At 46.1% G+C, this 22500-nt stretch overlaps 1 protein-coding gene across 2 annotated transcripts in view; it reads left to right on the forward strand.

Annotated features, from left to right (window-relative positions):
• The window catches only part of ttyh2 (tweety family member 2), a 74537-nt gene that overhangs the window by 27027 nt on the left and 25010 nt on the right, over positions 1-22500 (forward strand). For both annotated transcript variants that reach the window (XM_031561531.2, XM_012820021.3), the window contains exons 3-4: positions 4096-4207; positions 19706-19923. In XM_031561531.2, the coding sequence (XP_031417391.1) occupies positions 4096-4207; positions 19706-19923 (330 nt within the window). The remainder of the gene's footprint in view (positions 1-4095; positions 4208-19705; positions 19924-22500) is intronic.

Consider the following 22500-nt stretch of genomic DNA (forward strand, 5'->3'; position numbering starts at 1 on the left):
GTGTGTAGTTTGGGGGGGGGGTCCATTAGAGAAGGCTGTAGTGGAGTGAGATGAGAGGAATGGTAAGGATTTATTGGATGTCTGGAGAGTGATTGCCGCCTGTGAGATGGAGGGTTCGGGTGGGGGGGTGGGTATGTCTCAGCTGGTGCTATGGAGTTCTGACATCATTAGTTGACTGGTGGTGGGTGGGTGGGGGGGGGGGGGTGAAGCTGACAGACAGACTCAGTCGGTCCTAGACAGACAGTGTGCGTGCTGCAGTGGATTCGTTTTTTTTTTCATTTATAAAAGTTTGATGAAACACTTCAAGCAAAAACACAAACAAGTGATTGGAATTTACCAGAAAATTATTTCCAATGATGTGTGGCTGTGTTATTGTCCTATGGAGGAGTTGGTTGTCCTCACACTTGACAGATTGCACAAAACAGATAGAAATTGGCCGCTTTTGTCCTTGTCCTTCTTCTAATGTCATTTGATGATCAGTTCCAGTCTCACGGTTGCCCAACACTGCCCTTTACTGTATATGTCTCATTATTATTCCCTCAGGTCTACGTGGGGAACATACATGGGCTGTGTCACGTGTGTGTCTTAGTGTAGTCCAGTCTCTCATGTGACTCTGAGATGTTTACTGAGTTTAGGGAAGTTTAGGGAAGCGGAGGAGGACAGAGGTCATCAGAGGACGTGAGGAACTGGGTAGAATGAGATGTTTTTGTCTGGAAGATCATATATGCCTGAGTGATTTTCAGTTATTAATGAATTCACAGTTAATACATTACATTTATATTTAGTTATTTAGCAGATACTGCTATCCAAAGCGACTCACAGTACAGATGCACATTTTCATCAATAGCCTCTGTGAGTTAAAGAATGCATTCCCTCAAACACACACACACCCAAAGCTTCGGATATGTTGTAAGGGGACTCATGGCGCCACCACACAAAGATGATGCGAGGACAGCCATTTTGTACGTGTACAGCATACACAAGTTTAAATGCGCATGTTTTTGTGTGGGTGTGAGACTGTGTCTGCATATCTTCATTAATGTGCGCGCGCGTGCGTGCGTGTGTGTGTGTGTGAGAGGGAACATTGCCAGCAGGCCCCTTCTGGGTGGCGCTTCAGTGGAGGGAACACATGGCTAATAATGATGTCTAACAAGGGTTATTTTCCAGGAGTTATGAAAAGGACCGCATAACAGAGACATAAGGGAGAGAAAGAGGAGGTAAAGAAGAGAGAGAAAGAGAAAGTGAGAGAGAAAGAGAGAGAGAGACTCTTGTGTATAGCAAACAAAGAGCAGAAATAGAGATGTGGTAATTAGGGAGGTTTGTTGGGAGCTCATGTGGTGTTGGTTTCACTTCCTCCTTTTTGCCCTGATGGAAACCTCCCCCAAAGAAACATGCTTTTGCTTCTAATTACACTTGAGACACTGGAATTAAACGAATGTGTAGGTGCATGTTAGTGTTAATGTTTGTATGGGTATGTATGTATACTGACTGTATGGAACCAGCTGATGTGGGGGTGGAAGCGTGTGTGTGTGTGTGTGTGTGTGTGTGTGTGTGTGTGTGGTGTGTGTGTCTGCGTGTGTGTGAGTGTATTTATGCTGATTTGTTTCATGTATTGTGTTTTCTGTATATTTGTGTTAAGGACGCCCTTGAAAAGAAGATCGTTCATTGCAAGGGGTTTATGCTTCTAATTAATCTCATATTACATACACTCCTATTACATACACTCAACCAGCTGAGGTGGAACTGTGGAGAAACCACAGGAAACACTTCACTTGACCTCTCCGTCATAAGACAAGCACCATCATCTTAGAAACACATCCATGGCACATATACTGACAGCTTCTGGCAGATTGTTTACAATATGTCACCATAGCTGCTTATTGCCACGATGTCTTTCGTAATATGTGATACAATGACAGCTTATCAGCTTTTGATATGGGCAGCTGTAGCATCTAACTTGACAAAAGCTATCATGACAACTTCAGAGAATGGCAGCATGGCGATGTCATTATGGCTTAACTGTCATGATTAATGTTAATGGGAATTATGCCACCTCTCATTACATGTTTGTCACAGTGTTATGTCACATTAACATGGAGGAGTCGAGTATAGTGTCACCGGATCTTTTTCATGATCTTATGATAATTATACTAATGAACTACTTTGTCATTTTTCTGTACGCTTTCTTACCTTCATGGAGAAGTGACCTGATTTGCACATACCAGAGCAAAAACATGGAAGTGTGCTGTGTTTTCTGCAGGACAAGTCTCCCATCAATCAGCTACTTTTAGTTCGAGTGGACAGTGTGTTGGATAGAAGGATGTGGTCTTTAAGTGACGAGTCTGGGCGTCCTCACTGTTCTAACCGCATTATTCAGCCCCTTCTCTGCACTCTTCCTGAGGGGCCGAGTTGTGTTGTGTTGTTGGAAAACTTTAGGATCTTTTGTAACAACTGTTTGCCATCATTCATCTGCATGTCATACAAATTACAGATCATAGCTAGTATCCCTTTGATTTAAAAAATCTAAAAACTTAAATAATGAATAAGTGCTTCCAGTCAGACTGAATATTGTTTGAATATTTCATCGTGAATCTATAGACTGACACATGAAGTCATATTGTTCTGCCCAGATGACCTTAAAGCTCGTGTTTATGTTATTCCTGACCAGGTCCTCTGGGCATAGAGAACATAGACTTCACCTGAATATTTAAATACAACAGCGTTTGGCTCTACACGCCACATGCACACGTTCATACCCCAGTCTATTTCAGTGGGTGCGCTACAGTAAAACACTGCATTGTGTTTTGCTGCATCGATGCAGTAGGCGCTGGCTTGCCACTTTGGCCTGTCTAACCGGATGATGTAATTGTAAGCAATGGTGCATTTTTTTATTAGAGTAAATCTAGTGACATTTGTCAGGGTGGAACTCTTTGTTCAGCTCGAAGTCCTTTTAAATAATAGACTCTCTGTCAAAAACAGTCAAAAGTAGTCAAGAACCAATCTGGATGAGTTGAGTTAAAAAGTCATGAGTTTGTTTAGTTTAAACACAATAAAGCTGAAAGTTGTGTGTGTGTGTGTGTGTGTGTGTGTGTGTGTGTGTGTGTGTGTTCACGTTGTGTGTTAGTTATGATTGATGCTTGTTAGCCATGTCTTGTTAGCCAAGGCTGCTGTCTGGCTGTCTGTAGTCTTCCCCCGTCACGTAGTCGGTGGTGGTGTTGCCTCACCTCTGCTGCTGCTGCTGCTGCTGCTGGCGCCATGACACTGAGAAACATCAGCAGCATCAGCATAATCAGAGAGCAGTCACATCACATACAGTCACATCACCTGTTTGGCCTCCTGCCCTCAGGAAGAAGATACAGGTCTATCTGAGCAAGGACAACCAGAATGGCGTCCAGGTTTTTTTTCTTTTTTTTTTCAAGCGGTCAGGCTGTTAAACAAAATTCCTCCTGTAACGTCCCCTCCCGTTTTCCCTTCCCCCACCCCATACACAACCCCATACAAGAACTCTGAACTTTGACTACATGGGCCACTTTGGACCTGAATAATAATTTGCACTGGAAGCTAGTACTGTTAACTGTGTGTGTGTGTGTGTGTGTGTGTGTGTGTGTGTGCTGACTATTTTCGATCTATTTATTCCTGCAATAGCTGTTTATCCTGTTCTATTCTATGCTATGCTATATTTTATCACTATCTCATATTTTGCATTAAGTGGCTCAGGGAGATGCGACACTTGACCTTTTGCGTGAGCATCCTTGTCGTCGTTTTTGTCCTTTTTATTCAAAGCGACTAACAGTACAGATATGCACTCTTACCAGTATGTGTGTTTCATGGGTATTGAGCCCGTGACCTTGCTGGTGTGAGGACCTTGCTCTTGCTTTTGGTCATGATATACCAAAGGCTACCAAAACTGTTTATAGCGAAACACTCTCAGCACTTCACAAAGTGAAGGTCTCTATAAGTACTCACATAACATGTGGTGAAGGATAGAGGTATTTGGTGTGTGTGTGTGTGTGTGGCAGGGATGGTGAGTTGACCTCTACTCGACCTCTTGAACCTGACCTTTGTGCTTCTTTTTTTTTTTGTCCTTGTCTGCAGCGCTGCCGTGGGAGTGGGTTTCTATGGCAACAGCGAGACCAACGATGGAGTGTACCAGCTGACCTACTCCTTGTACAATGCCAACCACACGCTGGGCGGCGTGGACAACCTGGTAGGTGGTCGGATGCAGCCGTGACTAAGCCATGATTTGAGGACCTTGTTGGTGCTGTGAAACAACAATGGGGGTACTAATTATGTGCCATTCAATCTGCAGCATTTACAGTTGAACAAGGGAATTTACGGTTCAGCAATCGCATGCAAGCATGTCTGGACAACTGGTTTCACAAATGAGTCCACCCTTCTGGCTAAGGAACTGTACTAATTAGTAAGGAACTGTACTAATTAGTGCCTCTAGATTAATAGAACAAAATGCAGGGGGGGACCTGCTTCTCTGATAGAAGATGCTATCGAACATCCACCACTGACATTTAGTCACTCAGCACGTCCTCATTCTCCCCTTGTATTTAGAGTTATGCAGTCGCTAGCACCATGCTACTCAGTGGAGCCTTTAGCTACTGCTACTTTGACTTTATAACCAGCTACTGCTTTGTCCACTTTATAAATAGCTTTTGTAATTCATGTATATTTGTTGTATTTGGCAGTTACTTTTATTCAAACCAACTTGAAGCACATAGTCTTCCATCTGAGCTTCCAGAACATTGAATAAAGACCTCATATAATGTGTTCTAGTTACATGTTAAGCTTTCCCATGTATTCCGAAACCCTTGTTGACTGGATGTGGACGTGGTCAGTCAATGCTTCATTTGATAAGTAGCTTCTGCCAGAGTCTGTTGGGGTTGACCTTCTCTTTACAGTCGACCAGGTCACATGATGTCTTCTTGGGATGGAGAGCTCGTGTCACTTCGCGTGTCAAGCTGTGCTTTGTCCAGCTCCCAGCCAGATGGTGCAATTAGCCCAAGAGGCTCACTCTGATTGGATGGGAGAAATCTCTCTAGCATGCTGTTGTGTTCAATGGTAATGAAGGCCATTTTTCCTGAGGAAAGATCAATGCTGCTTGGACCTCTGGCTGATGGTGTGGGACAAACATAACTCGATCGAAAGCTCAAGAGGGAAGCTCCAAGTATGGGGAATGTTGAGGTTGAGGTTGAGCCATCTCAGGAATCCTCAACAGTGGTGCCCTCTGACATTGTGTCTGTGTGTACAACGGAAATGAGTCAGTGGTATGTTAGCGACTCCCTTTGTAAGACCTTCAATGGGTTTCATTTAGATGGTAGCGAGTGCACTGGTGATGGCACTCACTGAATGGTTGCCAGATCCGTTCTCAGTGCTGTCTGTGGCCGCTGTGAGTGGGGCATAGTTTCAGCAGAAACAAAACCAACTCTCCCAGTGCGACTCGCACACAAGCCACTAATTGCTGGACAACACAGAAGTCGCAAGTGGCCCGGAGCAGCAAGCAATCATCAGCCCATCACAGCGGTTAGCGACACACACAAACACACTCTCAAACACTGGTCACAAACACTGTGTGTGTGTGTGTGTGTGTGTGTGTGTGTGTGTGTCATCTGGTACTTGTGACCAAAGAGAGGGAGAGAGAGAGTACTGCTGTATGTGTGTAGGGGTGATTTGAGGACACAGGCCTAAGGGGAAGACAAGATGGGAGAGGAGAGGAGAAGAGAGGGGGGAGGAGGGAGGAGGTATTGTGTCAATGGGGGGTAAATCCTGTCCACTGGGGCCTCGGTGCAAAATGTCACAAATTACTTTCCAGACCCTTCACCACAATGGTGTGCTCTTAAGTGCCTCCTCTCTCTCCCAGAGCCACTCAACCTCCACCCACCTCCACCCTCCCCCTGCCCCGGGCCCCTGGAGGGCCATCAGCACAGACACAGACCGTTGGCCCCCTGTAACCTTCGAGCCCTCCCTGTCTGAGAGTCCTGCTATTTATACCTCTTTCTTCCTTACACACACACACACACACACAGACACACGCTCACAAACATTCACACATGTGCACACACACACAGACACACGCTCACACATGCACACACACACACACACACACACACACTCGTTCTCCCCCTCTCTCTCCTCTCTCTCTGTGAGTGTTGTCTGTGATGAGTCAATGGAGAAGCCTGTCAGACTATACATGGGGTTACCACGCGGTGAGGTGAGCTGGACTGGGACACTGGTGTGCTCCTGGTGGCCTGGAGGAGGGGGGCTGGGAGTCTGGGTGTGATGATAGTGTGGATGGTTCTGAGGAGGTGTTTGTGAATGGGCTGTGAAAATTAGAGCAGACGTACACACACACACACACACACACACACACACACACACACACACACACACGCACACGCACACGCACCGACACACTCACACACACATACATGCACACACAAACACACACACACACACACACATACATGGACACACACACAGACGGCCATATTCCAGTATGTTTAAATATACTTCATGTCATGTAAGTGACTTGTAAGGGTCATGTGAATGCACACACACACACAGAGGAGTGTCCAGTAGGAGTATCAATCAGTCTGCTCTTTGTTGTAAGTCCTCAGATAAATGACTGGACGCTGAGTGACTGGAATTTCCTCCTAAAAATGCTTCAAGTCCTTCAGAGCGGTCATTGCTTCCCATCTGTGTGTGATTATGCCACGGGCCTCCTAGGCGTCACCTCGTCACGTCATTAGAGAGGGTTTTATATATATATATATATATATATATATATAGCACTGCTTTTGTTGTAACTATAACACTCCCTTGAAGGCGTCGTTCTCCTTATCGGAACAGATCGGACTCAGATCGCGCCGATGCCAAAACCAATAGCGGCGCGCAGCTTGTGCCGTTGACGGTGTGGCGGTGTCAGATAGCGAGCCTCAGAGACTGTGCGGCGTGTTTTGTGAGAACAGTGTTATGAATCTCATTAGTGCTCCGAGAGACATGTGAGCGGCGTCTCGGAGCACATGTGGAGCGCAGAGTGCGTGGGCTTCGTCCTCCGGCTCGTTAAGATTAGATGTCTCACTGATGACATCACCTTACACTCTCTCGTCTCTCTCTCTCCTTTCTCTCTCCTTCCCCTCTCCTGTCTCTCGCTCCCCTCTCTCTCTCCTGTCTCTCTCTCCTTCCCCTCTCCTGTCTCTCTCTCTCTCTCCTGTCTCTCTCTCCTTCCCTCTCTTCTCTTCTTCATGTTAATTTGGATGTGGGTGCTGCATGTGATCTCTCTCATTGAGATTAGATATCTCGCTGATCACATCACATCACCTCACACTCTTCTTCTCCCTCCCTTTCTCTCTCTCTCTCTCTCTCTCTCTCTCTCTCTTTATATATATATACATACATAGTGTCATGGATTCCTTTTGCTCTTTCAATTCTAGGGGAGGACGCCTCGGTAAGCCTGTGTTCTTAATAGAGAGGTCTTTTTTTTGTAATCCACTGTAAGATCCAGCGGGGTCTTCATTAATGGATAGTTTTGTGGAATCAGGGATCAATAGACTAGTGGATCTACTTGATCTGTCTGGAGGGGTGTGGCGAACTCCGTTAATACAAGAGCAGATTTGGACTCAGGTCAGTTAGGTTGGTATCCATACCGGTGGAAAGAAGATGCTTTATTTAACTTGTGTGAAGGTTAGGGATGCACCGATACCACTTTTTTACAAACCGATACGAGTACGAGTATTTTTATTTGTGTACTTGCCGATACCGAGTACCGATACCTCTTAGATTTGGTCTCCATGAAAGTGCAATTCATTTGGAGGCAGATTTTATTTTATCCTCTGCAGATTATGTCAAGCCTATGGTACAAAATTAACAGAAGGCTATCCCAAGCCAAAAATAAACAGAGCTTTCTGGTTTTAACACACAAAAAAGCCTTCAAACAGACAATATCATCACATTAGACAAAATGCAAATATAACCAGATAAAGGCAATTCAATTTGCTGCATAGTTAACAACACAGTCTGCTTAACAAAAAGTGAACAGAACTATTACTGGATTAGCACAAGAGCACATTTCAGTTACAAAAGGATCAGAAGAATCTCCTGCTCAAGTACACAAACAATCACTTAACTTATGTGGCACAGTCTTTCTCTCTACCTCTCTCTCTCTCTGTGTGTGCGTGCGCGTTTTTTTCTTTTGCAAGACGTCAGTTAAGATTGGTTACTTCGGTCTTGCGCCACTAGCATCAGTGCATCTGTGCCTTACTCCTGTCGTCGTCATTTATCTTAAAATGAGCCCAAATCGCCGTTAAGGCAGCATAACGGAATTGCTAATCGCTAACGAGATGCTAGCAGCTAAATTTAGCGAAACCTGTATACTGAAATACTTTGACACTATGACAAACTTTCCTAACACAGTCAAACATCAAGCAAATGCAACACAAGACGGCAAATAAGCTACTTACTAGTCTGGTAGAGAGGTAGGTAGGACAATAAATCACATTTTGTGTCAGCATAGCCTGGCCAGTTTGATGCAGTGAAATACTGATGAGTGGTATCGGTGCTTGGTATCGGCAATTCAAAACGAGTACGAGTACGAGTATTTTAACGAAGTATCGGCACCGATACTGGTATCGGTATCGGTGCATCCCTAGTGAAGGTTGCACATTACCTGGGACTGAAGGGACGGCGTGACATAAAGTAGAGGGCCCACCTTTTAATACCTGATGTGCTGCCTCCCTCATGGAGGCCGTTCTGTAAGACTCCATTGCCCAAAAGGTCAGGTGACCTTCAGCGGAGGTTGCTACATTGTACAATTGTACAATGAGGGCGTGTCACCTATTTGCCATTTTTGGAACATTACTGGTACCGTGTTTCATGCTTTCCGTGAATGTGCAAGGCTAGCACCTTTATTTGCTGTACTGGGAAGGGTATTGATGGAGCTGGGAAGGATATTGATGAAGGGTATTGATGAAGCTGGGGTTTATGTTCTCATGAACTGTGTTTGCGTTCACTTGTGGGTACAGGCAGGATGGGCGTGAGCGGTATATGATGGCCAAGTTCTTGGTAGGGCAGGCCAAATGGGCCATCCTTAAAACCCATAAAGCCAGAAATGAAGGCTAGGATACAGACAGGACCTCCATGTTTAAATTTCTGGTGGAAACCAGAATAGTGGTGGAGTGGAGGAAGTTCTACCAGCAAACAGAGAACGTGGCTCAGTTCAGGGGGGAATGGTGTGTGTGTGTGTGTGTGTGTGTGTGTGTGTGTGTGTGTGAATTCAAGGTCACGGAGGGTGTGCATGGTGCAAAAGGCATTTGCATTGCATAAGTACACAGAGTTGAACTTCATTAGCTTCAACATGAAATGCTAAACTGAGAGACCCCTGAGATGCTAACATTTTTACATTTACATTTAGTCATTTAGCAGACGCTTTTGTCCAAAGCGACGTACAAGGGAGAGAATATTCAAGCTACGAGCAATAGAACCTGGTGTAACAATAAATAAATACTACTTTACATAAGAACTATAACAAAATGAAATAAAAAATAAAGAAAGAAGTGCAGAAATGTAACTGCTGTAATTGCAAGTTACGCACTAGTCGAAGTGCCAGTTAGGACGGGAAGTGCTCTCTGAAGAGTTGGGTCTTCAAAAGCTTCTTAAAGGTAGAGAGGGACGCCCCTGCTCTGGTAGTGCTGGGTAGTTCATTCCACCAACGTGGAACTACAAATGAGAATAGTCTGGACTGCCGTACTTGCACAGACGGCAGTGCCAAACGACGCTCACTAGAAGAGCGCAGCATCCTGGGTGTAACATTTGCCCTTACAAGAGCATTTAGGTAGGTGGGAGCAGAACCATCAAGCACTCTGTAGGCAAGCATAAGTGACTTGAACTTAATGCGAGCAGCTACAGGCAGCCAGTGGAGGTCAATAAGAAGCGGGGTGACGTGTGCCCTCTTCGGTTGGTTGAACACCAGACGCGCCGCCGCGTTCTGGATCATTTGTAGTGGTTTCACCACGCAAGCCGGCAGGCCCGTTAGGAGGGCGTTGCAGTAATCAAGGCGGGAATTCACCAAGGTTTGCACCAGCAGCTGGGTGGCATACTGGGTTAGGTACGGCCTGATTTTGCGGATGTTGAATAGCGCAAAGCGGCAGGACCTAGAGACAGAGGCAATGTGGTCCATGAAAGTCAGTTGGTCATCAATAATGACCCCGAGGTTTCTTGCTGTTTTGGATGGAACAAGAGACAAGGAGTCAATATTGATGCTGATGTTGTGGTGGATGGCCTGTTTGGCTGGAAAGACCATCAGTTCCGTTTTGGCCAGGTTCAGCTGAAGGTGGTGGTTTTTCATCCATGTGGATATATCAGCAAGACAGTCCGAGATCCGCGCTGAGACAGTGGTGTCCTCAGGAGGGAAAGACAGAAACAGTTGAGTATCATCGGCATAGCAATGATAGGAAAAACCATGCGAGCGGATGATAGGGCCCAGCGAAGTGGTGTAAATGGCAAAGAGAAGTGGTCCCATCACCGAGCCTTGGGGCACCCCTGTGGTAAGGTGGTGAGGTACAGACAGCTGACCTTGCCATGACACCTTGAACGAGCGAGGTACGAGGTACGATTCAAACCAGCTAAAAGGGTTTTTAGCTGAAGTTGCTTTCCCATCCTTTTCCTCTCCCTCTTCTCCTATCCCTTCATCTCCCCCCCCCCCCCACACACACACACCGCTGTCAGATAGGTACACACACTTAGGCATGAAGAGGTAAATGCACACATGCACATCGATACACACACACACACACACACACACACACGGTCATCAAGGCTTCACATATTTTAAGGACAAATGCACAGGTACAAAACTCGATACAAACTGGATACACAAACACATAAACATGTTTCTCACACAAAAACAAACCCAGACAGCCTCACACACATTCACTCTATCTCTCTCTCTCTCTCTCTCTCTCTTGCCCCCATCACACACACAGACACACACACACACACACACGAGTTGTTAAATGTTAGGAGAGGGGAAGCCAGGGTGTCTGGCTCCTTGAGAGAGCGCCATGCTTCTTCCCCTGATTACCTGATCAGAATCTCAAGGGCCATTTGGGTGGGTGCTAGCGTCGCTAATGACTCCATTAGCATGGCCCAGATGAGCCGGCGGTATAGCCCAATCACATCACCTCACCTTGGGGGAAAAACACACCATATGGGCTCCTCCACGGGGCTATTCATCATGCTTACGCCCAACCAAATTAAAGGAATAATCTTCGAATTGTTTTGGAAGAATGCAAAGAGAAAAAGACCTGAAAAGCAATTACTATTGTTGTCATCAGCTTGTGCATTTCATAACACAATGAAATGCATTTATAAACAATCATGTAATTGGTATTTTTGGGGTAAAAAGGATTGAAACAGAGGAAAACTCATTATAATTTCCACACATTGTCCTCACACAGAGTTTATATGCCGAGGAGTGTGTGTGTGCGCGCGCGCGCGCTTAGGTGCTGCTGTGCAAAGCATGCTGGGATAGTTTGACAAGCATTGTCTTTGAGTGACACAAAGCCCCTCTCTGTCAGACGCTGGCAGGGGTAGTGAGTAGTCAGTAGTGTAGCCCCCCGAATTAGCCACGGAGCCTGGCACACAAAGGCCTTCAGTGGCAGCCTCTCTGAAATGGACAAACGCTTTGGAGCCCTTCTGATGAGGTTTCTCTCAGATTCCCAGTGATTGGACAATGGTTCAGTCAAGTTGAGAAGTCTAAATACACACACACACAGACACACACACACACACACGCACACACGCACACCACACACACACACACAGTCATGTACTCAGATACACGTACCCAGACAGAGACACACACAGACACTAAAAAAATACATTCAAAGTGTCTATAGAGCGGAAGTTAAACAGACTCTCGGACTCAATCCGGCTTGTTTTGGAGGCCTTCTATTCTCTTTCTTTTGGGGCGGGGGGGATGGGGGGCGGGGGCGTACATTTGGATGGCAAAGGCCCAGCATGTCCGCCCCCCTCGTTCACATACCATTCCCACTGTGCTCCCTGCTGAAACAATGAGCCCCCACACCGAAAAGAGAAAAACGGCAGTGCCGATCTTTCTCTCTCAACCGGCAAGTGCCAAATACGACAGCTGAATGGGAGGACTACAGCTTGCTGTTTCGATCCGAAGATGAGCTGTGATTTTAACACGTCCACCGTAGCCTGAGCGTGTGTGTGTTTTACAAGGACTGCGGAGACCTTTGGTGGAGGATTGTTGCCTTTCTGCCTAATCAGAACAATGCAGGACTGAGAGCATAAATGGAGAGAGGAGGAAGTAGGACATTTGGATAACACATGCGGCCAATCTAAGCATCTCCTACGAGCATGCGAATGTAATTGTGTAATGTAAATACAATTCTATCCCTGGGTCCCCCCTGGTGGGGTGAAAAAAGAGCCTGGGGCTCTGAGCTGGGGCAGATATGGGGCAGATATGGGGCAGATATGGGACGTGGAGGCGAGGGCTTTTATTTTGGCAGCCGTTGCGACTCTGGCAAATCCATGAAGGTCAAAGTTAGCGGGTACGATGGTGTCGCCACCGCGCTGAGGGACTCCTGGACCTTAGCCAGCGCTTTAATCATAAACATATTCATACACACACACACACACACACACACACACACACACACACACACACACATACAGAAATACATACACAGACCTACACACACATGCACTCACACACACACACACGCACACACACACGCACACACATACATGCAGACACACACGCACACACATACATGCAGACACACACACACAGACACACACACACACACACACACGCACACACACACGCACACACATACATGCAGACACACACACACACACACACACACACACACACACACACACACACATACATACAGGCATACATACACAGACCTACGCATGCACGTGCACACACACATACACATACATATATGCAGACATACACACACACACACACACACACACATATGCAAAAAATCTTTTAGGGTAGCAGCTCACATGGTGTTTTCCCTGTCATGAGTCTGGTGTGGTTGGAGCTTGTGCAGAGGAAGTGGTAGACACAGTGCATTCATGATGGGCTTTTAATGGACTTGTTTGCCCTCCTGTTTTGAAGTGGCTCATTCGGGGAATAAAAGTTGAATGAGTCAGAGTAAGCCTGTGAACTTTGAACCTGCGGACTGTGCCTCGGTGGGGCTAAGAAGAAAGTTTGTTTGAGTTTGTGTGTGAAAGTGACAGACTAGTACTTTGAAAGCCATTGTGTTTTGCCAAGTTCAGTTCCAAGTAGTGAACCCACTCTCCGTGAACTCTCTCTCTCTCTCTCTCACTGACTCTCTCTCTCTCTCTCTGTTTGTCACCGTGCCGAATGATGACACTGCTGCAGACTGCTTTGCAGTCCGTTATGCCCTGGGATGTTGAAAAGGAGCTGTTACTGTAAAAGTAGTGGCAAAGGCATTCCCATCTCTTAGGGGACGCCAACCGTAATTCCTAGGCATCCATTTCAGAGAAAGCACACGATGGTTCCCCATAGGGATGAAAGCTGCATCTCATCACAAGGAGAAGGTATATTTATCCCTCCTGCCCATGGTGACCATGGTATGTTATGTTAGTTGTTAGGACAAGGTGAGCTGTATGTCCACAGTTGCTATGCCTGTCTCTCTGACTTCTTTCTCTTTCTCTTTCTCTGTCTCTCTCCCGCTCTCTTTCACACACTCTGTCTCTCTGACACACTCCAGTGCACACACCCACACATGCTAGCTCCATTTCAGCCAGCGTAAATGGGGTGACATGAAGTGCCTGCAGTGTCAACCGCTTTGCATGCGCCTGTGTAAAAGAGTCTGTAACAATAAACTTGGGAAACGATGGAGACATCTATAAACCCAACTATACCCAATCCAACCCTCCCGCTCTCTTTTTTGCTCTCTCTCTCTCTCTCTCTCTCTCTCTCCCTTTCACTTCCTCTCCTTCTCTCTCTCCCTCTTTATTTACCTCCCTCACTTCCCCTCTTTCTCTCTCTCTCTCTGTCTCTCTCTCTCTGTCTCTGTCTCTCTCCCTCTCTCTGCCCTTCTCTCTTCCTTTGTATTTATCCCTGTCACTCTCTATCCCCCGCTCTCTCTATGAATCCCTCACTCCATATCTCTCTGTCTCCGCTGTGCTGAGAGGCTGATTAGCTTTCGTCACTCCTGACTTTCTCTCTCTCTCTCTGGCCTTCCTGAAGACAGACCCTCCCTGGGGATCCCAAGAAGAAAATCTGCCATCATCACATTCCTCAAATTAAAAAAATGCCGGTTGGAATGAGTTTTATGACTTTTTCTCTCTCAAAATATAGCACTATTAGTTTTTTTTCCAGCATTTTTTTTTTCATGACCCACATCTCCTGAAGACTTTGAGAAAAAAATAATGAAAACGAAGAAAGTCCCTTTTTTTCTGGTCTGGCAGGCCGAGTGGTGCACTTTAGAACTGTGTAGTATTTCACGCCTGAGCTGCCCCATTCAAATTTAATTTTCAGGAGCCTTTCTACCCAGAAAAAGCCCAGGCAATCAATTATAGCCCTAAACGCTGGAAGGATAAGAAGGCAAAATAAATAAATAAGTACAAAAAAAGGAAAAACAGCAGTCGTAGTCGTGTACTACTGACCACGGAAATAGAAACGGAGGCGGAGTGGGTTACGGGGCTGCAGCCGTGCAGATATCGGGGTCGTAATTTTAAAGTGCGGTCGAGGATTCATGATGGACGAGTTTGTTTTTGCAAGGCGACTGAAATGACTGTGTGTGTGTGTGTGTGTGTGTGTGTGTGTGTGTGTGTGTGTGTGTGTGTGTAGATATGGGAGATGGTGGGAGGGTGAGAAGGAGGGGGATAAGGATGTGAAATCATTTCTGGCAACCAACCAGTGGGAGTTGGGGGGGGGGGGGGGGGGGGGGGGGGGCTATGATGGGAGGGATAGTGGGAAGTGGAGTCATTTCACTTGGATCTGATAACAGCATTGAATGGACCCAGAGCCAGACTAAATCAATATAGATGAGCGATGGGGATACAGCAACCCTGGATTGAATTACCTTCTGTTGAGGTGTTCTTTGTGTGTGTGTGTGTGTGTGTGTGGGTGTGTGTGTGTGTGTGTCAGTATGTGTGTGTGTGTGCATGTGTGTGTGTGTGTGTCAGTATCTGTGTGTGCGTGTGTGTGAGTGAGAACATAGATGGCCCTCATGGCTGTTAGAGCCTGAAATGAATAACAGGAAATCAGGGGGATGAGGTTGATCACAGCCGAGAGGATCAGTGCTCTGTGTGTGGCTCCTATGCTGCCTCTCTTGTGTTCAGTCACCCCCCCCCCAGTCATGCCCCAGTCATGCCCCAGTCATGCCCCAGGTTGGAATGTGTGAGAAGTGGAATCATGGTCTGGGACACATACGGGCCTGCATTCTACTGCTTCATCACTTTTTGATTTGTTTGTCACTCTCTCTCTCTTTCTGTCTTTCTCTTTCTCTCCCCCCTTTCTCCGTATGAGTATGTTTCCAAAATATGAGCCGTAATTCCCTTTCCATGTGTGAGTGCACACATATCAACCCTTTGGGAGCCAAACAGCACAAAATAACAGGCCTCTGATAAGTTGTTTTGGAAGGGAAACCACCAATTGGACTGAATGCCTAACAAGCAGGCAAGTGTGGACACTGGACTATTTCCATTCGCTCGTGTCATCTTTTATTTATTTCATTTCAAAATAAGTGCTCCTTCTGAGGCTTGTGTACACCCATAGCCATGCTGAACCACTCATGAGCGTGTGTGTTTGTGTGTGTGTGTGTGTGTGTGTGTGTGTGTGTGTGCGCGTGCGTGCGTGCATGTGTGTGTTTGTGTGTTAGGGGGGTTGGGAGGAAGCACTCCCTAAACATTTCCCCCGAGTGGCCGCAGATTGAAAATAACCTCTGTGCACGCATGCACACACACACACACACACACACACACACACACACACACACACACACACACACACACGCCTGCTCAGGCTTCCCTGCTCTCTCATTTTCCCCTGCGTGTGGGTATGCTGTACCCTCAGATTAAACAGCAGCACACCAACACAAGAGGACGTTTGAATGGGGAGCATTGTGCATGATGACTGCAGCCATGTTTTGGCCCGGCCGTAAGTAAGCCGTCAGTCAGGCAGTCAGTCAGTCAGGCAGTCAAGTCTGAAATCCCCCTGTCATGTTCAGCCTCGCTGCCCTCCAGCCACAGTCTTCAGTGATTAATGCACAAACACCAGCCACACTCTCTCCACTTTTCTCCGGCAGACTACCCTATTTCAGTAGATATATACATTGGTAGACCTATGTGTGATACAAATCGATTTACATTGTCTTCATTCATTCTGCTGGGCAGTCGTTTCCTCCAGACTTATTGCCTTATTTTGGTTGATGTACATTGATGTACATTGATGTACATTGTCTTCATTTATTCAGCTGGACTCAAGTAAAGCAAATCAGGCCAGCAGAACTTGAAGTCATGTCCTGCATATTGCCTTATGCTGGTTCATATACTGTACATTGATACACATACATTGATACAGTATATGTGATACATGAATTGATATGCATTGCATTTATTCATTCAGTTGGATTTGACTTCATGCGGCCACACCAACAGGAAATGCAATTGTCTCCTACTTACTGCCTTGTTTTGTTTGATACCCCTTGCAATGCACAGCAGTATATGTGGTGAAACAGGCATACATACGCGTCTTGTTTGTGCACCTTATTTGTGAACAGGCTTGTTTGTGAGTCTGATTCACTTATGCTATATTGTGCAACAGTGAGTCTGATTCACTATATTGTGCACTAGTGAGTCTGATTCACTTATGCTATATTGGGCACTACTGAGTCTGATTCACTTATGCTATATTGTGCAACAGTGAGTCTGATTCACTATATTGTGCACTAGTGAGTCTGATTCACTTATGCTATATTGTGCACTAGTGAGTCTGATTCACTTATGCTATATTGTGCACTAGTGAGTCTGATTCACTTATGCTATATTGTGCACTAGTGAGTCTGATTCACATATGCTATATTGTGCAACAGTGAGTCTGATTCACTATATTGTGCACTAGTGAGTCTGATTCACTTATGCTATATTGTGCACTACTGAGTCTGATTCACTTATGCTATATTGTGCACTAGTGAGTCTGATTCACTTATGCTATATTGTGCACTACTGAGTCTGATTCACTTATGCTATATTGGGCACTAGTGAGTGATTCACTTGATGGAACTGCAAAATAGCTATTCTACTGTTGTTCTGTATCATTTGTATCTTTAACATATATTGATGTTTCCTGCTCTGATTGGCTGTTGCATGGTGGTTATTGTGTGAGCATATAAATGCTCATATAGGGGACTGATGGAACTGGAAATATTGCTATTCTGTTGTTGTAAGACATTAACTCCTTATGTTGTATCTGCAACTAATTTTGGATGTGTACTCCGTCTGTTTCACTGAGACCTGAACAAGTGGCTTGTGAACCCTCCCCCCCCCAGATAGGCTCCTTCCTGCTAAGACCCTTTGTGCCATAGTATCACCCCCTCCCCCCATAGGTGAACCCCTCACCCCCACTGACCGTGGTTACATGGATTCGAATAACTGCCTTAGTCGGACTGAAATCGCATTATCCGTTTCATGTAAGCACCTTAGTCGGATCGTAGTCGGACCGCACATAGTCGGACTAACACCCCTGGATAACTCGATCCGATCCAGTTGATAGTTCGACTATTGCGGCATGTAACGGTGAATTGGATAAGGAACTGGACTTTGCGTCTTTGCGCATGCTTGAGATCCCGCCGCCCTCCTCCCTCCCTCCCTGCCAGGTCGTGACCCGGAAGACGAAAGAGACGATACGTTGTCTCAACTGTACATACTAACATACTTTATGAATATCCTGCAGACTGTCTCACAAGCTTATTCTTGTTGACTATGAACAAACATAACAGAAGAGGTCCGAAGATATGAGTACCTTTACAACCCCTCCTTAAAAACGTATAAGGACGTTCAAATTACGATACTTATGTGGTGCCAGTGTTGACAAAAACGTTGACTGCGACTGTTTGGACAGAACGCGCTAATTCACCGAACAAATACTTTCATATTAATTTCCCACCACTTGTTAGTCATGTCATGCCTGAGTTAAGTTCTGTTCGGTTATCTGGCGCTGAAAAAACCCACGAATAAGTACTGTCAAATCAGAAAGCAAATCAGCTGTCACTCGGCTATTACCTGACCAATACCTGTCAAACTCGGTCATAGAAAAATATCATGAATGCATATTTATTACAATGGGGAAACTATAAAATCGGAGTACGGACAACTAATGCCCAGCGTTGACGATGCAGATATAGAGCTGGAAACAGCTAAATGAGCTACAGCCCAAATGCAGTGAGCTTTATCAAGCCCTGGAAAGTTCGGCACATTTGCCCGTTTCCACAGCGTCTGCTGAGCGGTCATTCAGTACAAGACATATCTTAAGAAGTACGATGACTGACAAAAGACTGACTGGACTTGCTCTCATGAATATTCACACAGATTTGGAAATCGACAGCGAAGAAGTACTAAAACAATTTGATGCAACTGGCAGAAGGGCAATGCGTTTTGGCTGTAACCCATTATTTGCGCGCGTGTGTGTGTGAATGTGCATGCGTTTCTCTCGCCTTTTATCTTTCACTTTTGAATAATGTAACTTATAAACACGTTGGCCCAGCAGAAACAAACAAACAACGCGATGGACAACCCAAGAGGCAACACGCATTTCTGGACCGATGAACAGACGCGATTCATGCTCAATCAACTGTTGTTGTTGGTAGTGGTGAAGAGGTCAAGCGGAAATGGCTGTATCACCACTAGTTGTAATGAAAACAGCGCCACCTATCGTATCGGATATGACATGCTTTCGGCCAATGATTCGAGTTATTCACTGCCATGTATATTGGGATAATAGCACCTACCCTCGAAAGAAAGCATAGTCCGACTAAGCAAAGATTCGAATTATACCATCATGTAAACACACTGACTGTCTCCCCCTTCCTCTCACCTAAAGGGTGTGGTCATCCCCTCTTCTATTGTATTCTACCTGACTGAAATGTATAAATGCCTACACATTCTGCTATCAGGTAGGCCTTGCTCTGAGCACCAAGCTGAGAGGGGGTCTCCACGGCGAAAATAAACTCCAGAAACCTGACTTCAACTCTCCGGTCCCTTCTTCAACTTAAGCGTGCTTACAGAGATTCCATCAATTCGCCTCGTGGTCCTTTGTCTAGAAGAGTGTCGGCCTAAGAATCTCCGTCACACTTATGCTATATTGGGCACTAGCCAGAGAGGCAGGCTGTAGCACCTGTTCTGTGCTCATCAGCAGTGAATATTGAACAGGGTGGGGTTCAGAATGAAAATGAAAGTTGGTACTGCTCCCTGTATGATTTTCAGATCAATGCATTGTCTAGTTTAGCCAACTGAACTCATAAACTCCAGATTCTAGTAAGTATATCTTGAGCTGTCTGTCTGTCTGTCTGTCTGTCTGTCTGACCGGGTGTGTTTTTGTACATGTGTGTGTATTTATGTCTGGCGCACTCACTCTCCATCTCTCTTCCTCTTCTCCTCCCCTGCCCCCCTTCCTCCCTCCTGTCAGGTGACGGGCACCATGGGTAGCATGGAGAGCGGCCTGACGACGCATCTGTCGCGGCTGGACGAGATCTTCGCGGCGCGCGGCGACTTCGTGCAGACGCTGCAGTTCATGCAGCAGATGGCGGACAGCATCATCAAGCAGCTGCTGGGCCTGCCCGACTGGGACGAGCTGCCCGACCTGACCGCGGTCGCTAACCAGACCGCCCGCGTAGAGTACTACAGGTGAGGACCCCTTCACCTGGGGTGGGGGAGGTGGGCCAGGCTGGTGCCAGACTGGTTTTCACTCACTGAGGATTTCATAAACAAACATGGTGGAAAGAGGCACAGACAGAGGAGTAGCCTTCTAGTGTTCTCTCTCTCTCTCTCTCTCTCTCTCTCTCTCGCTCCTTCACTCCCTCTGAGCAGTTGTCCAGCCAAATAGGTGTTTCAGACCCTGATTTTAGGCTGATATTCACCCACTGGAGTTTCCATGGACACATGTGGAACACCTGAGATGTGGGCAAAATTGATGTTCAGGAAACAGTCAGAGTGTGAACTGACATGGCTCACTTGACCGCTCTTTTGCTAAGGGATAAGAGTTGCCATAGGTCAGCTTCATAGAAACTAACAGACGCTTTATTCAGGTGGGGAATTTCAGACAGCCAGTCTGGCTGGCTGTACGTCTATGCCGTTCTTCAGAACAGAAGAACATTTCGTCTTGCTTGTACCACCACATACGATTGCTTCCTCATCCATCCACAGCACACCAGGCTCGGTAATTGAGTTCAGAAAAGTAGAGATGAATAAAAGTAGAGATGAATAAAAGTAGAGATGAATAGAAATAGAAAATAAGATGAATAGAAATAAACATCCAGCTCCAAGAGGACTGTGATCTCCTCCTCTCACGATCCATATTAGCCTGCTCTCTCTGGAAGGTTCCGCCATTCATCATCATCACTGTCTGTTCTTCACCTTCGCCCCGGTCTGGACTCTATCCATCATGACCCGACGTGTCAGAGGCGTGGGTGGTGCCTCATGTAGGCCATTGATTATTTCCCCCTCAGTAAAAGCATCAGGCGCCACTCACCAGCGCTAATGGACCCGTGACCATGAGGATGAACAGTGTAGCTCTGCTCTCTCTATTACATGTAGTGGTGGCAGTGGATGCCCCAGTCGCCCCCTCTCTCTCTCTCTCTCTGTTGTACTTTATGTTCCAGGAAGGGGTCGGTGTGTGTGTGTGTGTGTGTGTGTGTGTGTGTGTGTGTTTGTGTGGGGGATGTACTCTCCATTACCCATCTGTTCATCTTCGGTCCGTCGGTGCCCCAGGCTATCGCTCACGTCGCCCACACCTAGAGCCATCACTGATGGAGAGCTGTATGGTGCCAAGGCTCTGTGAACATGAGACCTCTAAGCTGTGGGTGTGAGAGTGCTGAGAGAGAGAGACGGGCTATTGAGTCTCAGGTCCTGTCTTTGCTTCTCTCCACCGGCTCAGGTTGATGGACTGTTATTCAAACAGACATTTTCATTTCAATGCCTTGCTTCCTCGATGATATGGTGGCTTGTTCATAAAGATGGAATGGAGCTCAACGTGGCGGTTGAGTGCGGTGCAGTTGGGCCACCGCTGGTTCTACGCTGAACAAACTGAATCAAAAGAGAAAAGAAACAGAATGGTTGAAAGCCTCAGTCACAAATGCGTACGCTAAAAAAAGTTTGCCGGAAAAAGCCTGGGCACTCTTTGGTAAATACAAAAATGACCATTTCTAATCTTTAAATTCATGAAAGAATAAGTAACTATGCACGCGTGTAGGGGTATTAGTCTGATTAGTTATTTCTTGAAAACACTTTAAACACTTTAACCACTTCTGAATCCTCCACCAGATACAAACCTCTCAGCTGATACCTTTGCCTCTTTCTTTACTAAAATTCCACCACTCTCCCCCGGTTAAGGGTTCAAGGGTTCCACCACTCTCCCCCGGTTAAGGGTTCAAGGGTTCCACCACTCTCCATGCGCTGCCCTCTCACTGAGAGTAGAGCACCCGCAACCCAGACATGCCAACAGCATTCAAACAGGCTTGGGCTCTTCTCAAAAAGCCTTCACTCAAGCCTGCTGGTCTCGATACTTCCATTTTTTTTATCTAAGGCTATCGAAAAGGGCGTGTTTCAGGCCTCAGAATTCATCTCACAGAATGACCACCTCAATCTTTTTCTGAGAGCACCTCCTTTCCTGACATCTTTAACACACCTAACTTAGTGTGCACTTTTTTAGCTGATCTCCTTGCACTTTTGTCATATTGAATAGATTTAGTGCTTAGTTCTTTCTCCAAGGTCTCCTAATTTACTGAAGAATGATTGTCATTCCTCACTTGTAAGTCGCTTTGGATAAAAGCATCTGCCAAACGAATTAATGTAATGTAATGAAATGTACATTTGTCATACAGGTATTAAAAGCCTTTTTCCTTAGTAGATAATGTTAGAATAGAGGGGAAATAAGCAAATGTAAATCAGCCACCCTCAAGTGCTTCCCTGGCCACATTTAGCCATGTTTCTGGAAACTCCAGGTGCTGTCGAAGCCACAACTATTTCTCTCTCCCTCTTTCTCTCTCTCTTTCCCTATGTCTCTCTCTCTTTCTTTCTTTCTTTCTCTCTCTCTCTCCCTATGTCTCTCTCTCTCTCTCTCTCTCTCTCTCTCTCTCTCTCTCTCCCCCTATGTCTCTCTCCCTCTCTCGGGCCTGCACCTGTTGTTGTTGCGGGTGTTACTGTGCCTGACTGATTGGGGCCAGCTGGGGAGGCAGCCTGAGCAGTCTGAGCGCTCATCAAACA

The sequence above is a fragment of the Clupea harengus genome, chromosome 23, assembly GCF_900700415.2.
Source record: "Clupea harengus chromosome 23, Ch_v2.0.2, whole genome shotgun sequence".
Classification (NCBI taxonomy): domain Eukaryota; kingdom Metazoa; phylum Chordata; class Actinopteri; order Clupeiformes; family Clupeidae; genus Clupea; species Clupea harengus.